The 22,513-nt window shown below is 46.0% G+C and overlaps 1 protein-coding gene across 1 annotated transcript in view; it reads right to left on the bottom strand.

The window, feature by feature from the left end:
* VPS35 (VPS35 retromer complex component) overlaps positions 1-18,327 on the bottom strand; it is a gene marked incomplete in the record, with an annotated part of 107,825 nt that extends 89,498 nt beyond the window's left edge. Inside the window, 2 exon segments of the mRNA XM_073605809.1 lie at positions 9,630-9,728; positions 18,192-18,327. Coding sequence (XP_073461910.1) covers positions 9,630-9,728; positions 18,192-18,221 — 129 coding nt within the window.
* Positions 18,328-22,513: the final 4,186 nt, after the last annotated feature.

Here is a 22,513-nt window from a genome sequence, read left to right as displayed (position 1 = left end):
CCTTCGCCTCTTTATGCGATTTGATACTTTACATACTTACTTTTCACTATATCCATTTTTTTTTACTGCAAATATTTGTAGATTATTATTCTAGCTGCTATTGCCATTTCACTACAATCTCAGCCACACAGAGAATGAATCGCTTTCCATTAGTGAGGTCTGAATGGAAGAATTGCACTGAGAAAGAGGAAGCAAAGTGAAACCCCAGAGATGCACCTCTAAGCAGGAACTGAGCCTGCTATTCAATGAGAAACATGGCTGCCCCACATGCACATACCGTATATACTCGAGTCTAAGCCAAGTTTTTCACCACATTTTCTGCTGAAAATGCCCCCCTCGGCTTATACTGGAGTCAAGCACTTTTCTGCAGCAGAGAATGACATTTTCTGAACCGAATTTGGGGCCTCGTATCTCCCAAATTTGGGATGCAAACCCAGGGGAACTAGCACTACAACATATCCAAAGCTGGGGTTCCTAGCACCAAGTGGCCTCGAGATATGGGGCTCCAAAGTCGGTTCAGAAAATGTCACTCTCTGATGCAGAAAAGTGCTTGACATTTTCAAAACCGACTTTGGGGCCCCCGTATCTCGGGGCCACTTGGTGCTAGGAACCCCAGCTTGGATATGTTGTGGTGCTAGTTACACTGGGTTTGCACATCAAATTTGGGGTTCCTAGCACCAAGTGACCCCGATATACGGGGCCCCAAAGTAGGTCAACTGTGTCCATCTGCAGCAATGTCATTTCGGGACCATTTGGGTCCAGAGACCCCAAATTTTGGCTGCAGCTAGGGGGCATCTAGGAACCCTTAACTACCAAGTTTGAAGTTCGGGGGACCTATGGCTGCAAATGGGCACAGTGAGGCTGCATATGGGCATTGTTGACCCTCTTTTCCACTTACAGTAGCTGCACATTTCTCACCCTAGGCTTATACTCGAGTCAATAAGTTTTCCCAGTTTTTTGTTGTAAAATTAGGTGCCTCGGCTTATATTTGGGTTGGCTTATACTTGAGTATATACAGTGCCTTAAAAAAGTATACATACCCCTTGAAATTTTCAACATTTTGTCATGTTGCAACCAAAAACGTAAATGTATTTTATGCGATAGACCAACACAAAGTGGCACATAATTGTGAAGTGGAAGGAAAATGATAAATGGTTTTCAAAATATATAAAAAAAATAAAATTTGTATTCAGCCCCCCTGAATCAATAATTTGTAGAACCACTTTTTCAAGGCACTGTATAAATCACAAACCATATGCAGAAAAAGAAATCGCTTTTTATATATATATATATATATATATATATATATATATATATATATATATATATATATATATATATATATATATATATATATATATATATATATTCATTCTGTACTATGGAAGCTGTGCCCCAAAAGGGGAATCAAAGGACAAGTCACCACTATTGGCTGTGGACTCCCTGCAGTTGGTTGCCTCACCATTGCCGCCTCGTTCAATATCGATACCGTGTCTGTGTGGAGGTTGCCATCCTGGTAGGGGTCATGCTTTATCTCCTCATGTCAGAGCTACCCCCACTTGACTGGTGATACGATTGGAGAGGGGATGTTTAGGAATCAGCAGGAAGGACGGAGGAAGTGCACATCCACATAACGAATGAGGACGAAGCAGGGCATTCTTGCCCTGCAGGTCTTCAGGTACAGTTTGCTCTCCAGCAGAGAAAAATAAATTATTCTTTATAAAGATGGTCAACATCTCCACTCTAAGACGGCTGAGACTAAAGCGCCTGAAGCTCAAAAAAGTTTTGGAGCTTTTTTTGAAGCTCAAAAAAAATGTTTGTCAGGTGTTTTTCTGCTCAAACGCAATAATTAAATAAATAAAATAAATAAATAATAATCTAAATTAACCCTAACCCTTAACCTAAAAGAAAAACAAAATAAAATAATAAATAAATTAACCCCCAATCCTAACCCTGAACCCCCAACCTCAAAAAAAAATAAAAAATAAAAGCATATGAAAAAGCCTAGGCACAGAACGCACACTGCTATTTTTCATGAGGAATTCAAGATAAAAAGGGTAAATTTTTCTGCATAATTCTTAGGCACAATTAAAGAAGAATTCTAAGAATTTACATAGTTACATTGATTTAACTTGGAACAATGTAAAACATGCATATACCAATCCTTGTGAGAATCCTCTACAACAGGGTTGCCCTCAAGGGGCCTGTTGTATCTGGCGTGTGCTACATACAGAGTGCGGGGTTCAGGAGTGCGTTAGATACAGAGTAAAGGGTAGGGCTGGGAGATTTTCTTAAAAAAAAAAAAATAAATAAATATCTTCGATTCTCTTAAAAAAAACTCGATTCACGATTCAAATCGAGTTTTTTTTTTCTTTGGAAACCGCGCCGGTCCTGAGGCGCTGCGGACAGGAGCTTTTAGGTGAGGCCGCGGCTTTGGCCTAGTCTGCGGCGTCCGGCCTCGCGGACTAGGCCGAAGCCGCGGCCTCACCTAAAAACCCGCAGCGCCTCAGGACCGGCGCGGTGAAAAAAAAAATCGATTTGCTTAAATTTTGAATCGATTTGAACTCGACTCAAGATTTAAATCGATTTTTTCCCCAGCCCTAGTAAAGGGGTGCGCTATGCACAGAGCGCAGACTTTAGGTGAGCACTATTCAGAGTGCAACCCCCCCCCCCAAAGCTTTCTCGCATCTTTCTCTCTCTGTATAAGCATCTCAGCCTCCCCTTGCAGGAAGATCGTTCTCCCTCTCAGATTCTGGAGATCTGTCCCTGCCATGAGTGCATGCAGGGATCTGTTAGTTGCGGGAGCCGCTGAGAGCAAATCTGGCTCTTGTAAACACAGAAGGCCTCTGTGTTTACAAGTGACAGAGAGGAGCAGCGGGTGAGAGCTGGAGGAATGGATTTCTGCCATGTTGTGGCTGCAAAACTGGATGCGAGGGCCACACGTCAAGGCCTGGCCACCCAAATTTTGCCCATATGTGCTCTAGAAGTTGGAAATCACAGAATTGTTTCTAATACAGTGAACTCCACTTGCTTCTGGGTCCTCTGGCAAGCGGCTGCCCTGCTACATCGTGAACACAGGAGGACGGCACCATTGAGAGAATGTGATAAAAAGAATAGTGCGCTTATCCTTAAAAATTGTGAATCAAATGACATACAGAAAGAAACATGTGGTACTGTGTAAAAATAGTACTATGTAAAAGACGACAAATTTATATAAAAATACATGTGTAAAATATATGTGTATGTATAGAACAGTCCACATCCAAAATACAGTGGAACCTCGGATTACGAGCATAATCCGTTCCAGGAGAAATCTTGCAATCCAAAGTACTCGCATATCAAAGCGAGTTCTCCCATTGAAGTCAATGGAAACTAAAATAATTTGTTCCGCGCTGACGTACTGATCGCCGACTTTCGGCTCTGCTCGGCTCCCTCCCCACCTCAGGCCAAAAGCGGTACTGCACACCGCTTTGGCCTGAATCGTGCTGGTTTTGCGAGACAACACTCACACATGGAGCTCCTAGCACTAAGTGGCCCCGAGATACGGGGCCCCAAAATCGGTTATGAAAATGTCATTCTCTGCTGACATTTTCTGAACCGACTTTGGGGCCCCGTATCTCAAGGCCACTTAGTGCTAGAAACCCCCAAATTTGGTGTGCAAACTCGGTTTGGAAAATGTCATTCTCTGCTACAGAAAAGTGCTTGACATTTTCTGAACCGATTTTTGGGGCCCTGTATCTCGGGGTACTTGGATATTTTATGTTGCTAGTTCCACTGGGTTTGCACACCAAATTTGGGGTTCTTAGCACTAAGGGGCCCCAAATTCGGTCAACTGTGTCCATCTGCAGCAATGTCATTTTGGGACCCTTTGGGTTCAGAGACCCCAAATTTTGGTTGCAGCTAGGGGGGCATCTAGGAACCCTGAACTACCGAGTTTGAAGTTTGGGGGACCTATGGCTGCAAATGGGCACAGTGAGGCTGCAAATGGGCATTGTTGACCCTCTTTTCCACTTACAGTAGCTGTGCATTTCTCACCCTCGTCTTATACTCGGTTCAATAAGTTTTTCCCATTTTTTTGTGGTAAATTAGGTGCCTCGGCTTATACTCGGAACGACTTATACTCGAGTATATACGGTAAATAAAAAGAACCTTTAGTGTCACTTTAATCACACACTTTTATTACAAATGTGTGATACAGATTGTGGAGTGAACTATTCTACGTCTATCACAGAAGAATCTGCATAGTTATTTATTCTATACACACACACACACACACACACACACATATATTTTACACATGTATTTTTATATAAATTTGATGTCTTTTACATAGTACTAATTTTTACACAGTACCACATGTTTCTTTCTGTATGTCATTTGATTCACAATTTTTAAGGATAAGCGCACTATTCTTTTTTATCACATTACTAATTATTGGTGTTAGATCACTATTGAATAATTGCAGCTGTTTCATATATCACTATAAATTGAAATTATAATTTTATATAGCAGTGCTGTGGTATTCTCACTATATTACCATTGAGAGAATGCCTTGCAAGGTATGCAAAGTGATCTTGGACTGGACGAGGTGAAGAGACAGGGAAGCAACATCACATTCTCCACCTCCTCTAATCAGAGAATGATTTGCATTCATTGGGAGAAAATACAAAACATTTTCTGAATATTACCTGTGCCGAGCAGCTGACCTTCTGTGTTCACAATGTAGCGGGGCAGTCACTCAGTACAGGACCCAGAAGCAAGTGGAGATCACTGACTATAGTAGTTCTGTAGTAGTAGTAGTAGTAGTAGTAGTAGTAGTGGTGTCTACATCAGTACCTTTCAGCTTCTAGAGGTATCCACCACAACTATGGTATATGCCCAAGCAGGAACAATGCATCTATGTAAAAATGCCATACCTGGAATTCTAGACGTTCACCTATATCTTTTGAGTTCAGGTTTGCAAACGGTTTGCGTTTCAGTTGTCATCACTTTTAGGAAGCCCCCCCTAAGCGATGACATGCAGCTGATGTTGGAGTGAGAGCATTGTAGACAAAGGTGGATTAAAGGAAACTGAAGGAGATCAGCAGAAGAAAGATGCAAAAAGGTTTGGGGGTGGGGGGGGGGGTTTGAAAAACAGTATTTTCTAAAGAAAGAGCCTGGTAATTGTTTATCATACACAGTGCTTTAGCAAACTAAGAGGCCAATTTACTAAAAAGAAAATAGACTGTGCACTTTGCAAAGTGCAGTTGCACACTGCAAGAGTAGTTGCTCCAGAGCTTAGTAAATGAGCAGAAGATCTGCTGACTTCCATCATCCAATCATGTGCAAGCAAAAATGCGTTTTTTTTTTAATTTTCCTTGCACATGATTGGGTATTCTTTGCAAAGTGAAACTTTTCCATATGTACTAAGCTCTGTAGCATCTGCTCTTGCAGACGGCAACTGCACAGTCTATTTGCCTTTAGTAAATCAACCCCTAAATGTCACCCAGTTATGGTTTAAGGCTTGTTAAATGCCTGCTTATTCTTTAATTATCAACTGAAGAGAAAACGGTTACTGTTGTCAAATACCATTACTCAAGCCCTCATTCGTTTTTATGAGTGCAGTATAAAGGAATCTCTTCTGATCACTGTGCGGGCAACAGCCCTTCATGATCAGCATGTGACCTCAGACTGGTTTCCTTGTCAAAAACCAGAAGTCATCATGTGATGCTGACCACAGGGCTCCCAGCTGATAATAAGCCATCATTTCTTTAGATGCAGCCTCCATTAATGAAGGGTGAACATAGAAATATTCAATTTGTGTAAAATCATTTGCTCAGCCTAGCAACCTTATTTTTCTTAGTTTATCCTTTAAATTCAAATAGGTTCAACATCCACCTGCACCTCATTCAGACAACTGCAGAGACGGTGAGAGCACAGCAGTTTAATCAGCTTAGAGGAGTGCCAACCCGGGTTCCAAGGCTCCCTAGGGTTCTGTTAGGATGTTGCAAAGGGGACATTCTTCCCACCGACCACCAACGGAAAGGGGCCTTCTTCCCACCGACCACCAACGGAAAGGGGCCTTCTTCCCACCGACCACCAACGGAAAGGGGCCTTCTTCCCACCGACCACCAACGGAAAGGGGCCTTCTTCCCACCGACCACCAACGGAAAGGGGCCTTCTTCCCACCGACAACCAACGGAAAGGGGCCTTCTTCCCACCGACCACCAACGGAAAGGGGCCTTCTTCCCACCGACCACCAACGGAAAGGGGCCTTCTTCCCACCGACCACCAACGGAAGGGGCCTTCTTCAAACCGACCACCAACGGAAGGGGCCTTCTTCAAACCGACCACCAACGGAAGGGGCCTTCTTCAAACCAACCACCAACGGAAGGGGCCTTCTTCAAACCAACCACCAACGGAAGGGGCCTTCTTCAAACCGACCACCAACGGAAGGGGCCTTCTTCAAACCGACCACCAACGGAAGGGGCCTTCTTCCACACCGATCACCAATATAAGGGGCATTCTTCCCACCAACCACCAATATAAGGGGCATTCTTCCCACCGACCACCAATGTAAGGAGCCCAGAGAGCCCTTCTCCCACTGACTCTCCAAAGACCAATATAAGGGGATCCTCTAACTGATCACCAATATAAGAGGGTACTTTTTCTTTGAGTACCAAATGTACTCGTCTCCCCCCTCCTCTCTGTGGCACCGGCATTGTCACTGTGGGCACCCGGCTGTGGCTTCACAGCCGGGCACTCATCTGGGACCTGTGACGTGTCCCAGATGATTGTAGAGAGGCAGAGGGGGGGAGAGGTGAACTTACTTCTGGCGCCACAGTGCCCGGGAGGAAGTGGGAGCTGGAACCCTCTAAAATGGGGCTCTCCGCCCCCCACACACAAAAAATGACATGCCAAATGTGGCATGTCAGGGGGTCACCTTCCCTTAAAGCAGAAGTTCCATTTTTGGGTGGAACTCCGCTTTCAATACCAGTGTTATGGCTGTGGCTAGATGCCATAACCCCTTTGTTTTCTTACAGTCACATTTTTTTTTTTTTTTTTTTTAAAGCAAAAAGGTAGAATCTGATCTGGGGTCTTTTTGATCCCAGATCTCTCATTAAAGAGGACCTGTCATGTTTCTATTATAAGGGATGTTTACATTCCTTGTAATAGGAATAAAAGTAATCAAAAAAAAAATTGAAGGGACGGTGTAAAAATAAAAAATAAAGTGTAAAATAAATAAAGGAAAAAAAAAAAATTAAAAATTAAAAAGCGCCCCATCCCTAAGCAAACGCATAGGTAAGTCACGCCCACATATGTAAATGGTGTTCAAACCACACATGTGAGGTATCGCCGTGAGCGTTAGCGTGAGAGCAAGAATTCTAGTACTTGACCTCCTCTGTAATTCTAAACACGTAACCTGTAAACATTTTTAAAGCATCGCCAATGGAGATTAAGTACTGTAGTCTGTCACCATTCCAAAAGCGTGCACAATTTTAAAGCATTTAAAATGTTAGCCATCTATTGACTTGGCGTAACATCATCTATCACATTATACAAAAAAATTGGGGTAACTATTGTGATTTGTTTTTTATTAAAAAAAAGTGTATGGTTTCCAAAAAGAAATTGCGTTTGAAAGACCACTGCACAAATCCAGTGCGACATAAAATATTGTAAAAATCTTTATTTCATTCTCTAAGGGTTTCTGCTAAAAAATAAATTGTTTAATGTTTGGGGGGGTTCCAAGTAACTTTCTAGCAAAAAAAAAAAAAAAAAAAAAAAACTAAATTTAAAAGCTTCAATACTGGGCACTTTAACCCCCTTCCTGCCCAGGCCAATGTTCAGCTTTCAACGCTGTCACACTTTGAATGACAATGAATGACGCGGTTAATGACGCGGTCATGCATATCATTTTTTTTTTCACACAACTAAAGCTTTCTCCTGATGGTATTAAATCAATTAAAATCAGTAACCCAGTTTACTTTTTTTTTTTTTTTTTTTTTTTTAGCAATAAATAAAAAAAAACAAGACAGAAATTTTTGAAAAAAAAAAAAAAAGTTTTGTAAATAGGTAATTTTTCTCCTTCACTGATGGGCACTAAAAGGCAGCACTGACTTGCATCACTGTTGGGGCTGCCCTGATTATCTGTACAGATCTCCCCTGTGAGGAAATTCTGCCGATCGTCTCTCCTCACCTCACACTCTGTCAGTGCCCGATTACTGGCAATTCCTTGGTTACATGTGATCAGCTGTGATTGGACACAGCTGATCACATGGGTAAAGGGCCGCGTCATCAGCTCTTTACCGAGATCCCGCGGGTTCGTGAGTGCGGCGAGACTGAACGAGAGAACATCCCGCCCGCCGTCATTTGTCTATACGGAGTGGGCGGTAGTTAAACTTGTAATCCAAAAGTTCCATAAAACACCTGGTCAGCAAGTGGTTAAAAAAAAAAAAGAAAGTTTAGCTTTGCAGCTCCAATGTTATAAAAATCGCTGGTAACGGCAAATTTCATTTATCTTTAAAAAATGTATGTAAAGCCAAAATATCTTTAGTTTACACTGTACAGGAAAAGGCTAAAAACACGCAGTCAAGTTTCTAATGCTTAGAAAAAACGATGTGCTTGTGGGTTCTGCCGATTGTCTTCATCGAACGGAATTAGAGCTCATTCAGATGGCAGATCAGTGCAGTCTTCCATGCAGAGTCGCTGGCAGAGGCATGTGCGCATCCACTTTGGAGCTGCGGGCAGGCACACACACAATCGCACATCAAAGTTTGGCATATGCATAAGAGCAGGTGCACAGATCTGAACGCACAGGAAGCGCGCACCGGATCCTGCCGGTATGCCAAACATTTGATGCTGCTTTTTGATGCATACACAATGGACGGCCTGTAGGAGCTTATGAGTAATGACACCACTCCGGGCTTCACCAGCCGTTATCACTCTCTTCTTTTCTCCCCTGCAGCTGGCTGCCACAGGGGAGATCATGTGACCAGACCGGAGCGGCCTGAAAATAGGTATAGGCATCTTTCTTACACAAATGACTCAACATAGGTGTTAGGAGTGGGGAGGGGACATTTTTGGGCCAGTTAGGTTTAAAGTGATACTAAAGCTTCATATTTTTTTTTTTAAATAACAAACATATCATACTTAACTCCACTGTGCAGCTCGTTTTGCACAGAGTAGCCCCGAACATCCTCTTCTGGGGTCCCTCGGCGGCTCTTGCGGCTCCTCCCACATTAGATAACCCCCCTAGGAGAAGCACTCCCCGAGGGGGTTACCTTGCGGGCGCGCTCCCGAGTCAATCATTCGGCGTCCACAGAAGCCAAAATGTATGACTCGGGCCCTTTGTCATTGGATTTGATTGACAGCAGTGGGAGCCAATGGCTGCGCTGCTATCAATCGATCCAATCAAAGCCGGGACTCCGTGGAGAGAAGAACGGCGCGTCCCCGCTGAAGATGATGAAGGGGCTCAAGTAAGCAAAACGGGGGGGTGGATAGGGCCAGGTGTTTTTTCACCTTAAAGCATTACAACCACTTTAAGGTGGAATTTCACTTTCTGGAACTTATAACAATTGTTAGCAAATCGATTGTTATGCAAGTATAAATCAGGCCAAAGCAATCACTATCACTCTGTGAACTTCTCTTACCAGACATCTCTTCATCTGGAATGACTGCACCTTCACGGCCTGGACAGCTTCATCCAGCAGCTTCTCCTGCTCATCCTGGGGGGACTGCTGTGTCGTGGGCTAGAAAAAATAAAAATAAAAAAATGAAAACACTTACAATTTATAATCTACTACTTTGTAGCTGGTAACAGCTACAAAAAAAACAAAAACAAAAAAAAAAAAAAAAAACTACGTGAGGGATCACCACGAACGTTAGGGCAAGAGCAATAATTCTAGCGCTAGACCTCCTCTGTAACTCTACACAGGTAACCTGTAAAAATGTTTAAAACGGAGATTTAAAACTGAGATTTTTAAGTACTGTAGTTTGGCGCCATTCCACGAGTGTACATAATTTTAAAGCATGGCAAGTTTGGTATCTATTTACTCGTCAAAAAATCATCATCATATTTTACCAAATAAACTGGGTTATATATTGTGGGGTTTTATTTTTGAATTCATGAAACTGTACTTTTTCCCAAAAAACTGCGTTTGAAAAAACCGCTGCAAAAAATACTGTGTGACATAAAAAAATTGCAATGACTGCCATTTTATTCTCTAGGGTCTCCGCTTTTGTGCACACAAAGTGGATTAATGTCTTTTGCGGATACTGAGGAATGTTTGGTATATAAATTAAATAAAAACAAACTCCCACCACTCACCGCTTCACTACTCCATGACGGTGCTAGCCTGACTCGCCTACCACATGTCAGAAAGAAGAAAACACTCTAGATGCCTGCACTCCTCACCGCCTTTATCAAATTACAGGTAAAAACATCACACAATAGTGAGGGACAGAGATATGGCAACGCGTTTCAGGCTACACAAGCCCTTAGGCACAGTTCACACTGATGAGGTACGGAATTCACAGCGAATTCGCTGTGGATCCGGCACTGCATCAAAATCGCAACCTGTTCATGCGAACCGATTGCGGAGTTTATGTTAAAGAATAAGTTCACCTTTACAGAAAAATCTGTAAGGTGAACTTGCACTGGACCCCCTTCCCCACCCCCACGGTCCCGCTGACCTGGAGTCCGGCGATCACCCGCTCTGACACATCGGATAGCCGCTTTACCGGTCCAGGGGGTTAAAAATACGTAAAAAGGTACGTATAGGAGGCATTTTAATTGGGCGGCGCCGACCAAATCAGAACCGGCGTAGCCCGTCCTGTCAGCGCTGGAGAAGGCGAGAAAGCCGCGGGAGATTTCAAATCCCTGGACGAGAAAAGCGGAGATCCGATCTGTCAGCATGGGCGATCGCTGGCCTCAGGTACAGCGGTACCGGGGGGGTTGGGTAGGGGGTCCAGTGCAAGTTCACCTTACAGATTTCCTGTAAAGGTGAACTTACACTTTAAGTTAACGACATCCCAAAATCGGTTTGCAAAACGCAGTGCGATTTGCAGAATCTGACAAAAAAAAAGGGTCGTGCACAAGTTTTGAGCGAATGCGGTGCGATTTGAGCCATACAAATCCATGGCTCAAAACGCACCCCAGAGACACTTCATGTAATTCGCACAGGAACGTGCTGCGATTCCTGTGGGAATTACATTCGGTTTTCTGCACCACATCCATATGAACCCCGCCTTAAAGTGATTGTAAAGTCTTTTTTTTAAATAACAAACATGTTATACTTACCTCCTCTGTGCAGTTGGTTTTGCACGGAGCACCCCGGATCCTCCTCTTCTAAAGGTCACTCTTTGCTGCTCCTGGCCCCTCCCTCCTGTCGAGTGCCCCCCACACCAAGCTATGGGGGCACCCAAGCCGAGTTCCAGCTCAGTGTGTCTATGCAGACATGAAGCTGCCGCTCAGCCCCGCCCCCTCTCTCCCCTGATTGGCTAACTGACTTTGACTGACAACCACAGGAGCCAATGGCGCCACTGCTGTGTCTCAGCCAATCAGGAGGGAGAGTCCCAGACGGTCAAGAGATTCGTGGACATCGCTGGACAGAGATGGGGCTCAGGTAAGTATTAGGGGGTGCTGGGGTGGCTGCTACACACAGAAGGCTTGTTATTTTAAAGCATAGAATGCATTAAGATTTAAAAAAAAAAAAAAAACTTCCGCCTTTACAACTACCTTAATCTGAGCTCGTTATGACTATAATTGTGTGGAGCGAAACGCATTAAAGCGATATTAAAAAGGCAGATTTTTTTTTTTTTTTTTACATAACAATCCTGTCATGCTTACCTGCTCTGTGCAGTGGTTTTGCACAGAGCAGCCCCAATCTTCTTCTCGGGTCACTCGCCGGCGCTCCTGGCCCCTCCCTCCTGCCGAGTACCCCCCACACCAAGCAGCTGGCTATGGGGGCACCCAAGCATGCTCACTCCTAAGCCTCTGCTGTGTGTGTGTGTGTCCATTCACTCTTCTTATTGGCTCACTGGCTGTGATTGACAGTAGCGGGAGCCAATGGCAGAATGGAAAGTTTTTTTTACTTTCATGCATCTTTGTTCCCTACTATTGCGTGATTTTTATTTTTTTTTTCACAAGAAATTTGCGTGATGTTTTTACCCGTAATCGGATAATGAAGGCCGTGACGAATGCATGCCATGTGGAGTTTTTCTTCTTTCCAAATATATTTAGAAATTAAACATTTGTGTGCCCGGAGTTCAGCTTTAAATTCGGGTTATTAATGTTAGTAGCCGGTTACAGATATAAACAATACCCAGTGCAGTTCTTCTTTACACCAAGAGTCAAGAGGTTAACTTGGAATGGCTGGGGCCCGATGGAACGCTCTCAATATTTCTGCCTTTCCTGGCAATCTCAGTCAATTTTCTATCAATAGACCCATTTAAGCTTTCATCTTTGAAAGCAGAATTGACTTAAAAAACCCAATCTGAAACCCGACAGGCTCGTGTGACGATCGGATGCCAGATATAGAAAGCCGAACACAAAGAATAACAAAGCAAATCGGAAAGGAGAGGCGGGCAAAGAGCATGGAGTCCGACGAGGGGAACGCCAACCCTACTGAAAAGTAAAGGCGGGATCAGAGCAAACCTGGAAATGATGGAGCCAACCCACTGCCCTCAGAACGCCAAAGAACTAAAAATTCCAGCTTGTCCTGCCAACAGCTAAACATTGGCAGGTCGCCCTTCATATGGCATTTGTAGGAGATAAAAGGAAATGTAGAACAATTCAATGTTTATTTATAATAGCGGTCAGTTTGATGGAAATAATCCATCCAATGAGAGGTAAAACCTTGTTTTTATGGACACTGTAATTAAACACAAATGATTGTATTTAAAGCTGAACTGTTTGCAAAACAACAAATAAAAAGGAAAAGAATAAAAAAACAAAACAAAAAAAAAAAAAAAACACACACACAACAGCTTTTGCTACAATATTAACCTTCCATCCATAGAGCGTGAGCGCCATTCACTGAAATCGATCAAGGGGATTGGTTCCAGTAAATACCATTCCGTTATCCCTCCCGTCCATGTTTCCCTTCCTTCAGTTGCCCCAACATCCCTGTGTACTCTCCTCTCCCACCGCCGCAGCCAGCTTCCTCTCTTCTCCTCTCCTGCGGGGGATCGTTTCACGATGGAGAACAGGGATAGAGGCCAGTAAAAAAAAAAAAAAAAGTCATTAACTGGCCCCTTTCTTTCCTGAATGAACACAGTGAGTGATCAGTACCGATCACTTACTGTGTTCATTCATAACTGAAGCATAGTAAACTGTGTTTGTGAGTGAACAGGAAGCCTCTGAGCACAGAGCACTTTGCATTCATTCATTGTCCAGTGCAGCTGAGGATGCAGAGAAAAGGACTGGGGAATCTGTGTTCTCAGGCCCTTTCTCTGTCTCAAAAATGAGACTTTAGAGGTCTGCTTAGACCCCTGATATTTCATCTCTCCCCCCTCCCCCCCAACAGGGTTCTTAAACTGTAAAAAAGAAGAAAAAAACAAAACACCAACCTCTGCTCTACTGACTGACACCGTCCACTGCCCTACCGACAGCAACCTTTGCTCTGACTGACCGACACCGTCCACTGCCCTACCGACACCGTCCGCTGCCCTACCGACACCGTCCGCTGCCCTACCGACACCGTCCGCTGCCCTACCGACACCGTCCGCTGCCCTACCGACACCAACTTTTGCTCTACTGACTGACCCTGTTCACTTAAAGAGGAAGTAAACTCCCCTTGTGTTTTTGTACCTATAGGTAATCCTTATTATAGGCTTGCCTATAGGTATTGTAAATATCTCCTAAACTTGCACAGTTTAGGAGATATTTACTGTATGCTGTGCCATCCGATGTCGTGCGGCACATGTGCGGGAGTGACGTCATCGCGGCTCCAACCAATCACAGCGCCGGAGCCCGCAAAACCCGGAAGTAACTCCGGGAAAGAGGTCGGTCGTGTCAGCGGTGTGCGGGCACCGATGCAGGGCTTTGTTCTAAGGGAAGTATTACATAATGAGTTAGTATGCGATGCATACTAGCTCATCATGCCTTTGTCTTCCTATTGTTTCCAAGAGCCCATAAGCGACCCCTGCAAATCAATACATCCTTTGCAGGGGGCTGATACCCCTTTGCTTGGCATTGAGCGCAGTGGTGAGAACTCAAGGAGGGCGTATTGATTTGAGTTTTCACACTTGTCACATGCCTTTGTCTTGCAGGTTTTTTTTTTTTGGAGGTTCACAACCTTTACACGGTAGACCAAGTTTATATTTTTACAGTGACATTTGTTTTATTATGATTTTTACGTTTTTCTTACTATTTACAGTGGGGGCAGAAAGTAGTCAGACCCCTTTAAGTTTTTCACTCTTTGTTATATTGCAGCCATTTGCTAAAAAATCATTTAAGTTCATTTTTTCCCTCATTAATGTACACACAGCACCCCATATTGTACACACAGCACCCCATATTGACAGAAAAACACAGAATTGTTGACTTTTTTGCAGATTTATTAAAAAAGTAAAACTGAAATATCACATGGTCCTAAGTATTCAGACCCTTTGCTCAGTATTTAGTAGAAGCCCCTTTTGATCTAATACAGCCATGAGTCTTTTTGGGAAAGATGCAACAAGTTTTTCACACCTGGATTTGGGGATCCTCTGCCATTCCTCCTTGTAGATCCTCTCCAGTTCTGTCAGTTTGGATGGTAAACGTTGGTGGACGGCCATTTTTAGGTCTCTCCAGAGATGCTCAATTGGGTTTAAGTCAGGGCTCTGGCTGGGCCATTCAAGAACAGTCACAGAGTTGTTGTGAAGCCACTCCTTCGTTATTTTAGCTGTGTGCTCAGGGTCATTGTCTTGTTGGAAGGTAAACCTTCGGCCCAGTCTGAGGTCCTGAGCACTCTGGAGAAGGTTTTCGTCCAGGATATCCCTGTACTTGGCCGCATTCATCTTTCCCTCGATTGCAACCAGTCGTCCTGTCCCTGCAGCTGAAAAACACCCCCACAGCATGATGCTGCCACCACCATGCTTCACTGTTGGGACTGTATTGGACAGGTGATGAGCAGTGCCTGGTTTTCTCCACACATACCGCTTAGAATTAAGGCCAAAAAGTTCTATCTTGGTCTCATCGGATCAAAGAATCTTATTTCTCACCATCTTGGAGTCCTTTGGGTGTTTTTAGCAAACTCCATGTGGGCTTTCATGTGTCTTGCACTGAGGAGAGGTTTCCGTCAGGCCACTCTGCCATAAAGCCCCGACTGGTGGAGGGCTGCAGTGATGGTTGACTTTCTACAACTTTCTCCCATCTCCCAACTGCATCTCTGGAGCTCAGCCACAGTGATCTTTGGGTTCTTCTTTACCTCTCTCACCAAGGCTCTTCTCCCCCGATAGCTCAGTTTAGCCGGACGGCCAGCTCTAGGAAGGGTTCCGGTCGTCCCAAACGTCATCCATTTAAGGATTATGGAGGCCACTGTGCTCTTAGGAACCTTAAGTGCAGCAGAAATTTTTTGTAACCTTGGCCAGATCTGTGCCTTGCCACAATTCTGTCTCTGGGCTCTTCAGGCAGTTCCTTTGACCTCATGATTCTCATTTGCTCTGACATGCACTGTGAGCTGTAAGGTCTTATATAGACAGGTGTGTGGCTTTCCTAATCAAGTCCAATCAATATAATCAAACACAGCTGGACTCAAATGAAGGTGTAGAACCATCTCAGGGATGATCAGAAGAAATGGACAGCACCTGAGTTAAATATATGAGTGTCACAGCAAAGGGTCTGAATACTTAGGACCATGTGATATTTCAGTTTTTCTTTTTTAATAAATCTGCAAAAATGTCAACAATTTTGTGTTTTTCTGTCAATATGGGATGCTGTGTGTACATTAATGAGGAAAAAAAATGAACTTAAATGATTTTTAGCAAATGGCTGCAATATAACAAAGAATGAAAAATGTAAGGGGGTCTGAATACTTTCCGTCCCCACTGTTGTTAGGCCTTGCTAGTTAATTTCTTAAAATAAATAAATGATGCCAAGCCCCTGTGATCTTTGATGTTGTTCAGGTAGCTCTCCACCTCTCAAAGGTTGCCTACCCCTCCCTGGTTTAGCTATATTCTTGCCTACTTCTTTTCCCTCATGAGATGTTCACAGTCTGACGGCCTGCAGCATCCAACCCACTTCCTCTGAGCCCAGGTTGTCCTGAACCCAACCCCGCCTCTCTCCGCTTTTTTCACCTATCAACAAGCTTACTCTTAGCACATGAGCTAGCACCCAGTTTTGACAGGCACCCAGCTCCTACTCAACGGCGCCGGAAGGAAGTTCACCCTGTCCCCCTCCCTGCAATCTTCTGGGACACGCCACAGGTCCCAGAAGAGTGCCCGGCCATTCACTACGCGCATCGCGGCTCACGCATGCGCACCTGGCTGTGAAGTCACAGCTGGCACTCACAGCTACAATGCCGGCGACGTGGAGAGAAGCGAGGCTTTGTGCGCCCGCATTGCTGGATCGTGGGACGGGCGAGCGTCCGTTTATTAAAAGTCAGCAGCTACACTTTTTGTAGCTGCTGACTTTGAAATGAGTGGAACTCCACTTTAAACGGAGCGTTTTGGCATGCGGGCAGCGTCCACGGACAGAGCGTTTTGGCATGCGGGCTCTTAACTGTGAGCAGCCAGCTGTGATTTCTTCAGGCTTCACAGCCGGATGCCCACTGCTCTTTGTGAATGGCGGCGGGCAGGGGGGGGGGGGGGGGGGGGGGGACTTCCATTCAGATAGCTTAAGCAATCCAACAGAGCGTTTTTGGCATGTGGGCAGCGTCCACGGACAGAGCGTTTTTGCCATGCGGGCAGCGTCCACGGACAGAGCGTTTTTGCCATGCGGGCAGCGTCCACGGACAGAGCGTTTTTGGCCTGCGGGCAGCATCCACGGACAGAGCGTTTTTTGGCATGCGGGCAGCGTCCACGGACAGAGCGTTTTTTGGCATGCGGGCAGCGTCCACGGACAGAGCGTTTTTGGCCTGCGGGCAGCGTCCACGGACAGAGCGTTTTTGGCCTGCGGGCAGCGTCCACGGACAGAGCGTTTTTGGCCTGCGGGCAGCGTCCACGGACAGAGCGTTTTTGGCCTGCGGGCAGCGTCCACGGACAGAGCGTTTTTGGCCTGCGGGCAGCGTCCACGGACAGAGCGTTTTTGGCCTGCGGGCAGCGTCCACGGACAGAGCGTTTTTGGCCTGCGGGCAGCGTCCACGGACAGAGCGTTTTTGGCCTGCGGGCAGCGTCCACGGACAGAGCGTTTTTGGCCTGCGGGCAGCGTCCACGGACAGAGCGTTTTTGGCCTGCGGGCAGCGTCCACGGACAGAGCGTTTTTGGCCTGCGGGCAGCGTCCACGGACAGAGCGTTTTTGGCCTGCGGGCAGCGTCCACGGACAGAGCGTTTTTGGCCTGCGGGCAGCGTCCACGGACAGAGCGTTTTTGGCCTGCGGGCAGCGTCCACGGACAGAGCGTTTTTGGCCTGCGGGCAGCGTCCACGGACAGAGCGTTTTTGGCCTGCGGGCAGCGTCCACGGACAGAGCGTTTTTGGCCTGCGGGCAGCGTCCACGGACAGAGCGTTTTTGGCCTGCGGGCAGCGTCCACGGACAGAGCGTTTTTGGCCTGCGGGCAGCGTCCACGGACAGAGCGTTTTTGGCCTGCGGGCAGCGTCCATGGACAGAGCGTTTTTTGGCCTGCGGGCAGCGTCCCTGACAGAGCGTTTTTGCCATGCGGGCAGCGTTCACGGACAGAGCGTTTTGGTGCATTACCCCAAATGATGGGAGGGGGATAGATATATATATATATATATATATATATATATATATATATATATTTATATTACACACACACACACAAAATAGGTAGAGGAGTATGGATGAACACATCTTTATATACACAGAGGGGGATCAGGGACCCCCCCCAGATGACAATGGTACACCCCCCTCTATATCTGCAGACCAGCAGTGTGGCCCCCCCACTGTCTCTCCATAGACCAGAATACAGGGCCCAGCACCGCCCTCCTCCCCCTTTAGCCTCACCTGCCCCCCCTCACTCTTCTCAGGTCTCACCCCTCCCTCCCTGCCCCCCTCTACAGCCCTTCCCCCACCACACACACACAATCCGGGGTGACGGGACCCCAACACTCACCATGATATCTGAGCTTCTCCTTCCAGTCATGTGACCTGTACGCTCCGCCCCGCCCTTCTCTATGATAGCGAGCCGCTCATTGGTCCGCACCTTGATTGGCTCGAGTCAGTGAAGACGGACAGGGGCGGTGGCCAATGAGGCGGCGGGGGAAGGGGCGCGTCGTGTCATAGCGGCTCTACCGTGTCACCCTCATTGAGAGGGGGGGGTGTTCTTCTGTGACAGGACACAGCGGGGGGGTCACCTCAGGAAACTTCTGATATCATTGTGTAATAATAGAAGAGGCTCCTGTGGGGGGGCTGAGCCAATGTGACACAAAACATGACACAACCTGACAGGAATGACCTCACAATTCCCCCCCCCCCCCCCCATGTCAGTGTAGAATAATAATAAAGTGTATATCCGGAGAACACACATCTCCATGTCAGGAAACCCCCACAACAAGCACAAAGAATAATAACAGCTTCTTGTGTCCCCCTTTGGGAGACTCCCCCTCACTTCCTGTCCTGGTGACAACCCTGTGACAAGGCAATGAAACTTCCTGTCTTCCTCTTAAAGCTGTCGTCTTATCTGGAGAAAAAGTTAAAAAAATAAAAACCTGCTTACAGTCTCGTACCTATAGGGACTGATGGACACGCCTATTTGAATAGGGATTTCACATTAACCGCTTCAATACCGGGCACTTATACCCCCACTTCTTGCCCAGGCCAACTTTCAGCGCTCTCGCAATTTGAACGACACTTGTGCGGTCGTGCAACGCTGTACCCAAATGACATTTTTATCATTTTTTTCAAACAAATAGAGCTTTATTTTGGTGGTTTTTATTCACCGCTGGGTGTTATGTTTTTTGCTAAACAAATGAAAAAAAAGAAAATGTTGAAAAAAAAAAAAACTTTTTCATAGTTTGTTATAAAATTTTGCAAAGAGGTAATTTTTCCACTGGTGGGCACTGATAGGCTGCACTGGTGGGCACTGATAGGCGGCACTGGTGGGCACTGATAAGCGGCACTGGTGGGCACTGATAGGCGGCACTGGTGGGCACTGATAGGCGGCACTGGTGGGCACTGATAAGCGGCACTGGTGGGCACTGATAAGCGGCACTGGTGGGCACTGATAGGCGGCACTGGTGGGCACTGATAGGCGGCACTGGTGGGCACTGATGAAGAGGCACTGATAGAGGCACTGATAGGCAGCACTGGTGGGTGACATTAATGAGGAGACACTGGTGGACACAGATTGGCAGCAGTGAACCGTCTCTCTGCCAATCAGGAAGTGCGGGTCTGTTACCCGTCAAGTGATTGGCTGAAAGGACAGGCGATTCTATTGGACGCCTTGCAGGAAGAAAGAAGGGACGCATGGCGGAAGCATGGAGTGCACAGGACCCGCCGCCCATCCCACAGCTCACCGCCATCACCCGCTGCCTGACCCGCCACCAAGATGGGGTAAGGGCCAGTCAGACAACGAGGGGGTGATGCTGGTTAAATACCTCCGGGGGAGGTCACAATGGCTGCAATGGATGGGCACAGTGGCTGCTATTGATGGGCACAGTGGCTGCTATTGATGGGCACAATGGCTGCTATTGATGGGTACAGTGGCTGCATTTGATGGGCACAGTTGCTGTAATGGAAGGGCACGGTGGCTGCTATTGATGGGCACAGTGGCTGCAATGGATGGGCACAGTGGCTGCTATTGATGGGCACAGTGGCTGCAATGAATGGGCACAGTGGCTGCTATTGATGGGCACAGTGGCTGCAATGGATGGGCACAGTGACTGCAATGGATGGGCACAGTGACTGCTATTGATGGGCACAGTGGCTGCAATGGATGGGCACAGTGGTTGCAATGGATGGGCACAGTGGCTGGCTATTGATGGGCACAGTGGCTGCAATGGATGGGCACAGTGGCTGGCTATTGATGAGCACAATGGCTGCAATGGAAGGGCACAGTGGCTGCTATTGATGGGCACAGTGGCTGCAATGGATGGGCACAGTGGCTGCAATGGATGGGCACAGTGGCTGCAATGGATGGGCACAGTGGCTGCAATGGATGGGCACAGTGACTGCAATGGATGGGCACAGTGACTGCTATTGATGAGCACAATGGCTGCAATGGAAGGGCACAGTGGCTGCCATAGATGGGCACAGTGGCTGCAATGGATGGGCACAGTGGCTGCAATGGATGGGCACAGTGGCTGCAATGGAAGGGCACAGTGGCTGCAATGTATGGGCACAGTGGCTGCAATGGATGGGCACAGTGGCTGCTATTGATGGGCACAGTGGCTGCAATGGATGGACACAGTGGCTGCAATGGATGGGCACAGTGGCTGGCTATTGATGGGCACAGTGGCTGCAATGGATGGGCACAGTGGCTGCAATGGATGGGCACAGTGGCTGGCTATTGATGGGCACAGTGGCTGCAATGGATGGGCACAGTGGCTGCAATGGATGGGCACAGTGGCTGGCTATTGATGGGCACAATGGCTGCAATGGATGGGCACAGTGGCTGCAATGGATGGGCACAGTAGCTGAGAAAGCCCCGCCGCCCTTGAAGACTCCTGGGATGTATGACTTCATTTTGGCTTAGGCCAGAAACCAGGAAGTAACTGAAGAAATGTAAAAAAAAAAAAAAAATTTTAAACAAGTAAATATAATACATCTTCCTGTCTATTTACTAAAGTTAGCAGCATGAGGATTTAAACGATTATTGTTGATTGAGAAAGTTTGCTTCCATTCTAAACACTTCTTGCCCAAGGAGGTCATATGACGTTGCAGACTTTGAGTGGGGATATCTGAACGATGGGTGCAGCTACAGGCATCATTCAGATATGAGCCGGCCATTCCCTGCACCGTAAGAACAATCATAGTGGCTGTTCAGCTGATTGATCGTTTTTACAGGCAGCGGGAGAGGATGTGCCCCCACCAACCCAACCCCCCACATACACACACACACACACACCGCTCCGGTGCTTCTCCCGGGTCGCCCGTACAATCGGCGAGTGGGAGAAGGAACCGGTTCATGCCGGAAGTTTACCATAGAGCATAGAGAATCCGGTGGGCCAGATGGCCCCCGGACGGCTCTATGATCTTTCAGAGGCCGATGTTATGACGTCACGCCCGGCCTCCGCATTTAAAATAATGCCACTGCCTCGGCTGGGAAGCCAGGATAATTTTTTTTTTTTTTTCAGGCTTCCCAGCCTAGAGGAGAGATATGGGGACTTATTGACCCCAGATCTCACTGTAAAGAGGACCAATCACACACTATTCCCATTACATTCCTTGTAATAGGAATAAAAGTCATCAAAAAAAAAAAAAAAAAGTACAAAAAGAGTGTCAAAATAGAAAAATAAAAGTAAAGTAAACAATGAAAACTAAAAAAAAAAAGAATTGAAAGCGCCCCCGTTCCCGCGCGCAGAAGCGAATGCATACGTAGGTCGTGCCCACATATGTAAACGGCGTTCAAACCACACATGTGAGGTATCGCCGCAAACGTTAGAGCGAGAACAATAATTCTAGACCTCCTCTGTAACTCTAAACAGGTAACCTGTAAAAATATTTAAAGCGTCGCCTATAGAGATTTTTAAGTACTGAATTTTTGTGCCATTCCACGAGTGTGCGCAGTTTCAAAGCGTGACATGTTAGGTATCCATACCTCCCAACTTTTTGAGATGGGAATGAGGGACACCTATCAGCAAAAGTATGCAGGCATAGGACACACCCCTTGCCACGCCCCCTTAAAGGAGAATTGTGCAAAAAGTTGGTTAAACCCACAAGTGCTTTTTTTTACCACTACTATTCTTTTATGTTGGCTTTTTGAAGTTTACAGATGCAGCCATTTAGAAATCAGATGAAAGGTTTAGCACTGGGAAACACTTTTTGATAGATAAAAAGTGCATTTTATATACAATTATAGAGATCAGACCAAAATGAGGGACAAATGAGGAGGAATGAGGGACAGAGGGACATTGCTCCAAATCAGGGACAGTCCCTCCAAATCAGGGACAGTTGGGAGCGATGGGTATCTATTTACGAACATCATATTTCACATTATGCAAAAAAGGCTAACTTTACTATTTTTGTTTTTTCTTTTTTTGTTTTTTTGTTTTTTAATGCGTGAAAGTTAAAAAAAATAAAAAATAGATGTTTGAAAAATTACTGTGCAAATACCGTGCAAGATAAAAAGTTGCAACGACCGCCATTTTATTCCCTAGGGTGTCTGCTAAAAAAAAAAAACATAACGTTTGGGGGTTCTGAGCAATTTTCTAGCAAAAAAAATGATTTTTACTTGTAGGAGAGAAATGTCAGAATTGTCCTGGGTAGCAAGTGGTT

The sequence above is a fragment of the Aquarana catesbeiana genome, linkage group LG11 (genome assembly GCF_042186555.1).
Source record: "Aquarana catesbeiana isolate 2022-GZ linkage group LG11, ASM4218655v1, whole genome shotgun sequence".
Lineage (NCBI taxonomy): Eukaryota > Metazoa > Chordata > Amphibia > Anura > Ranidae > Aquarana > Aquarana catesbeiana.
Note: the sequence above shows the minus strand (reverse complement) of the source record. Positions and strands in the feature narration are given on the sequence as shown.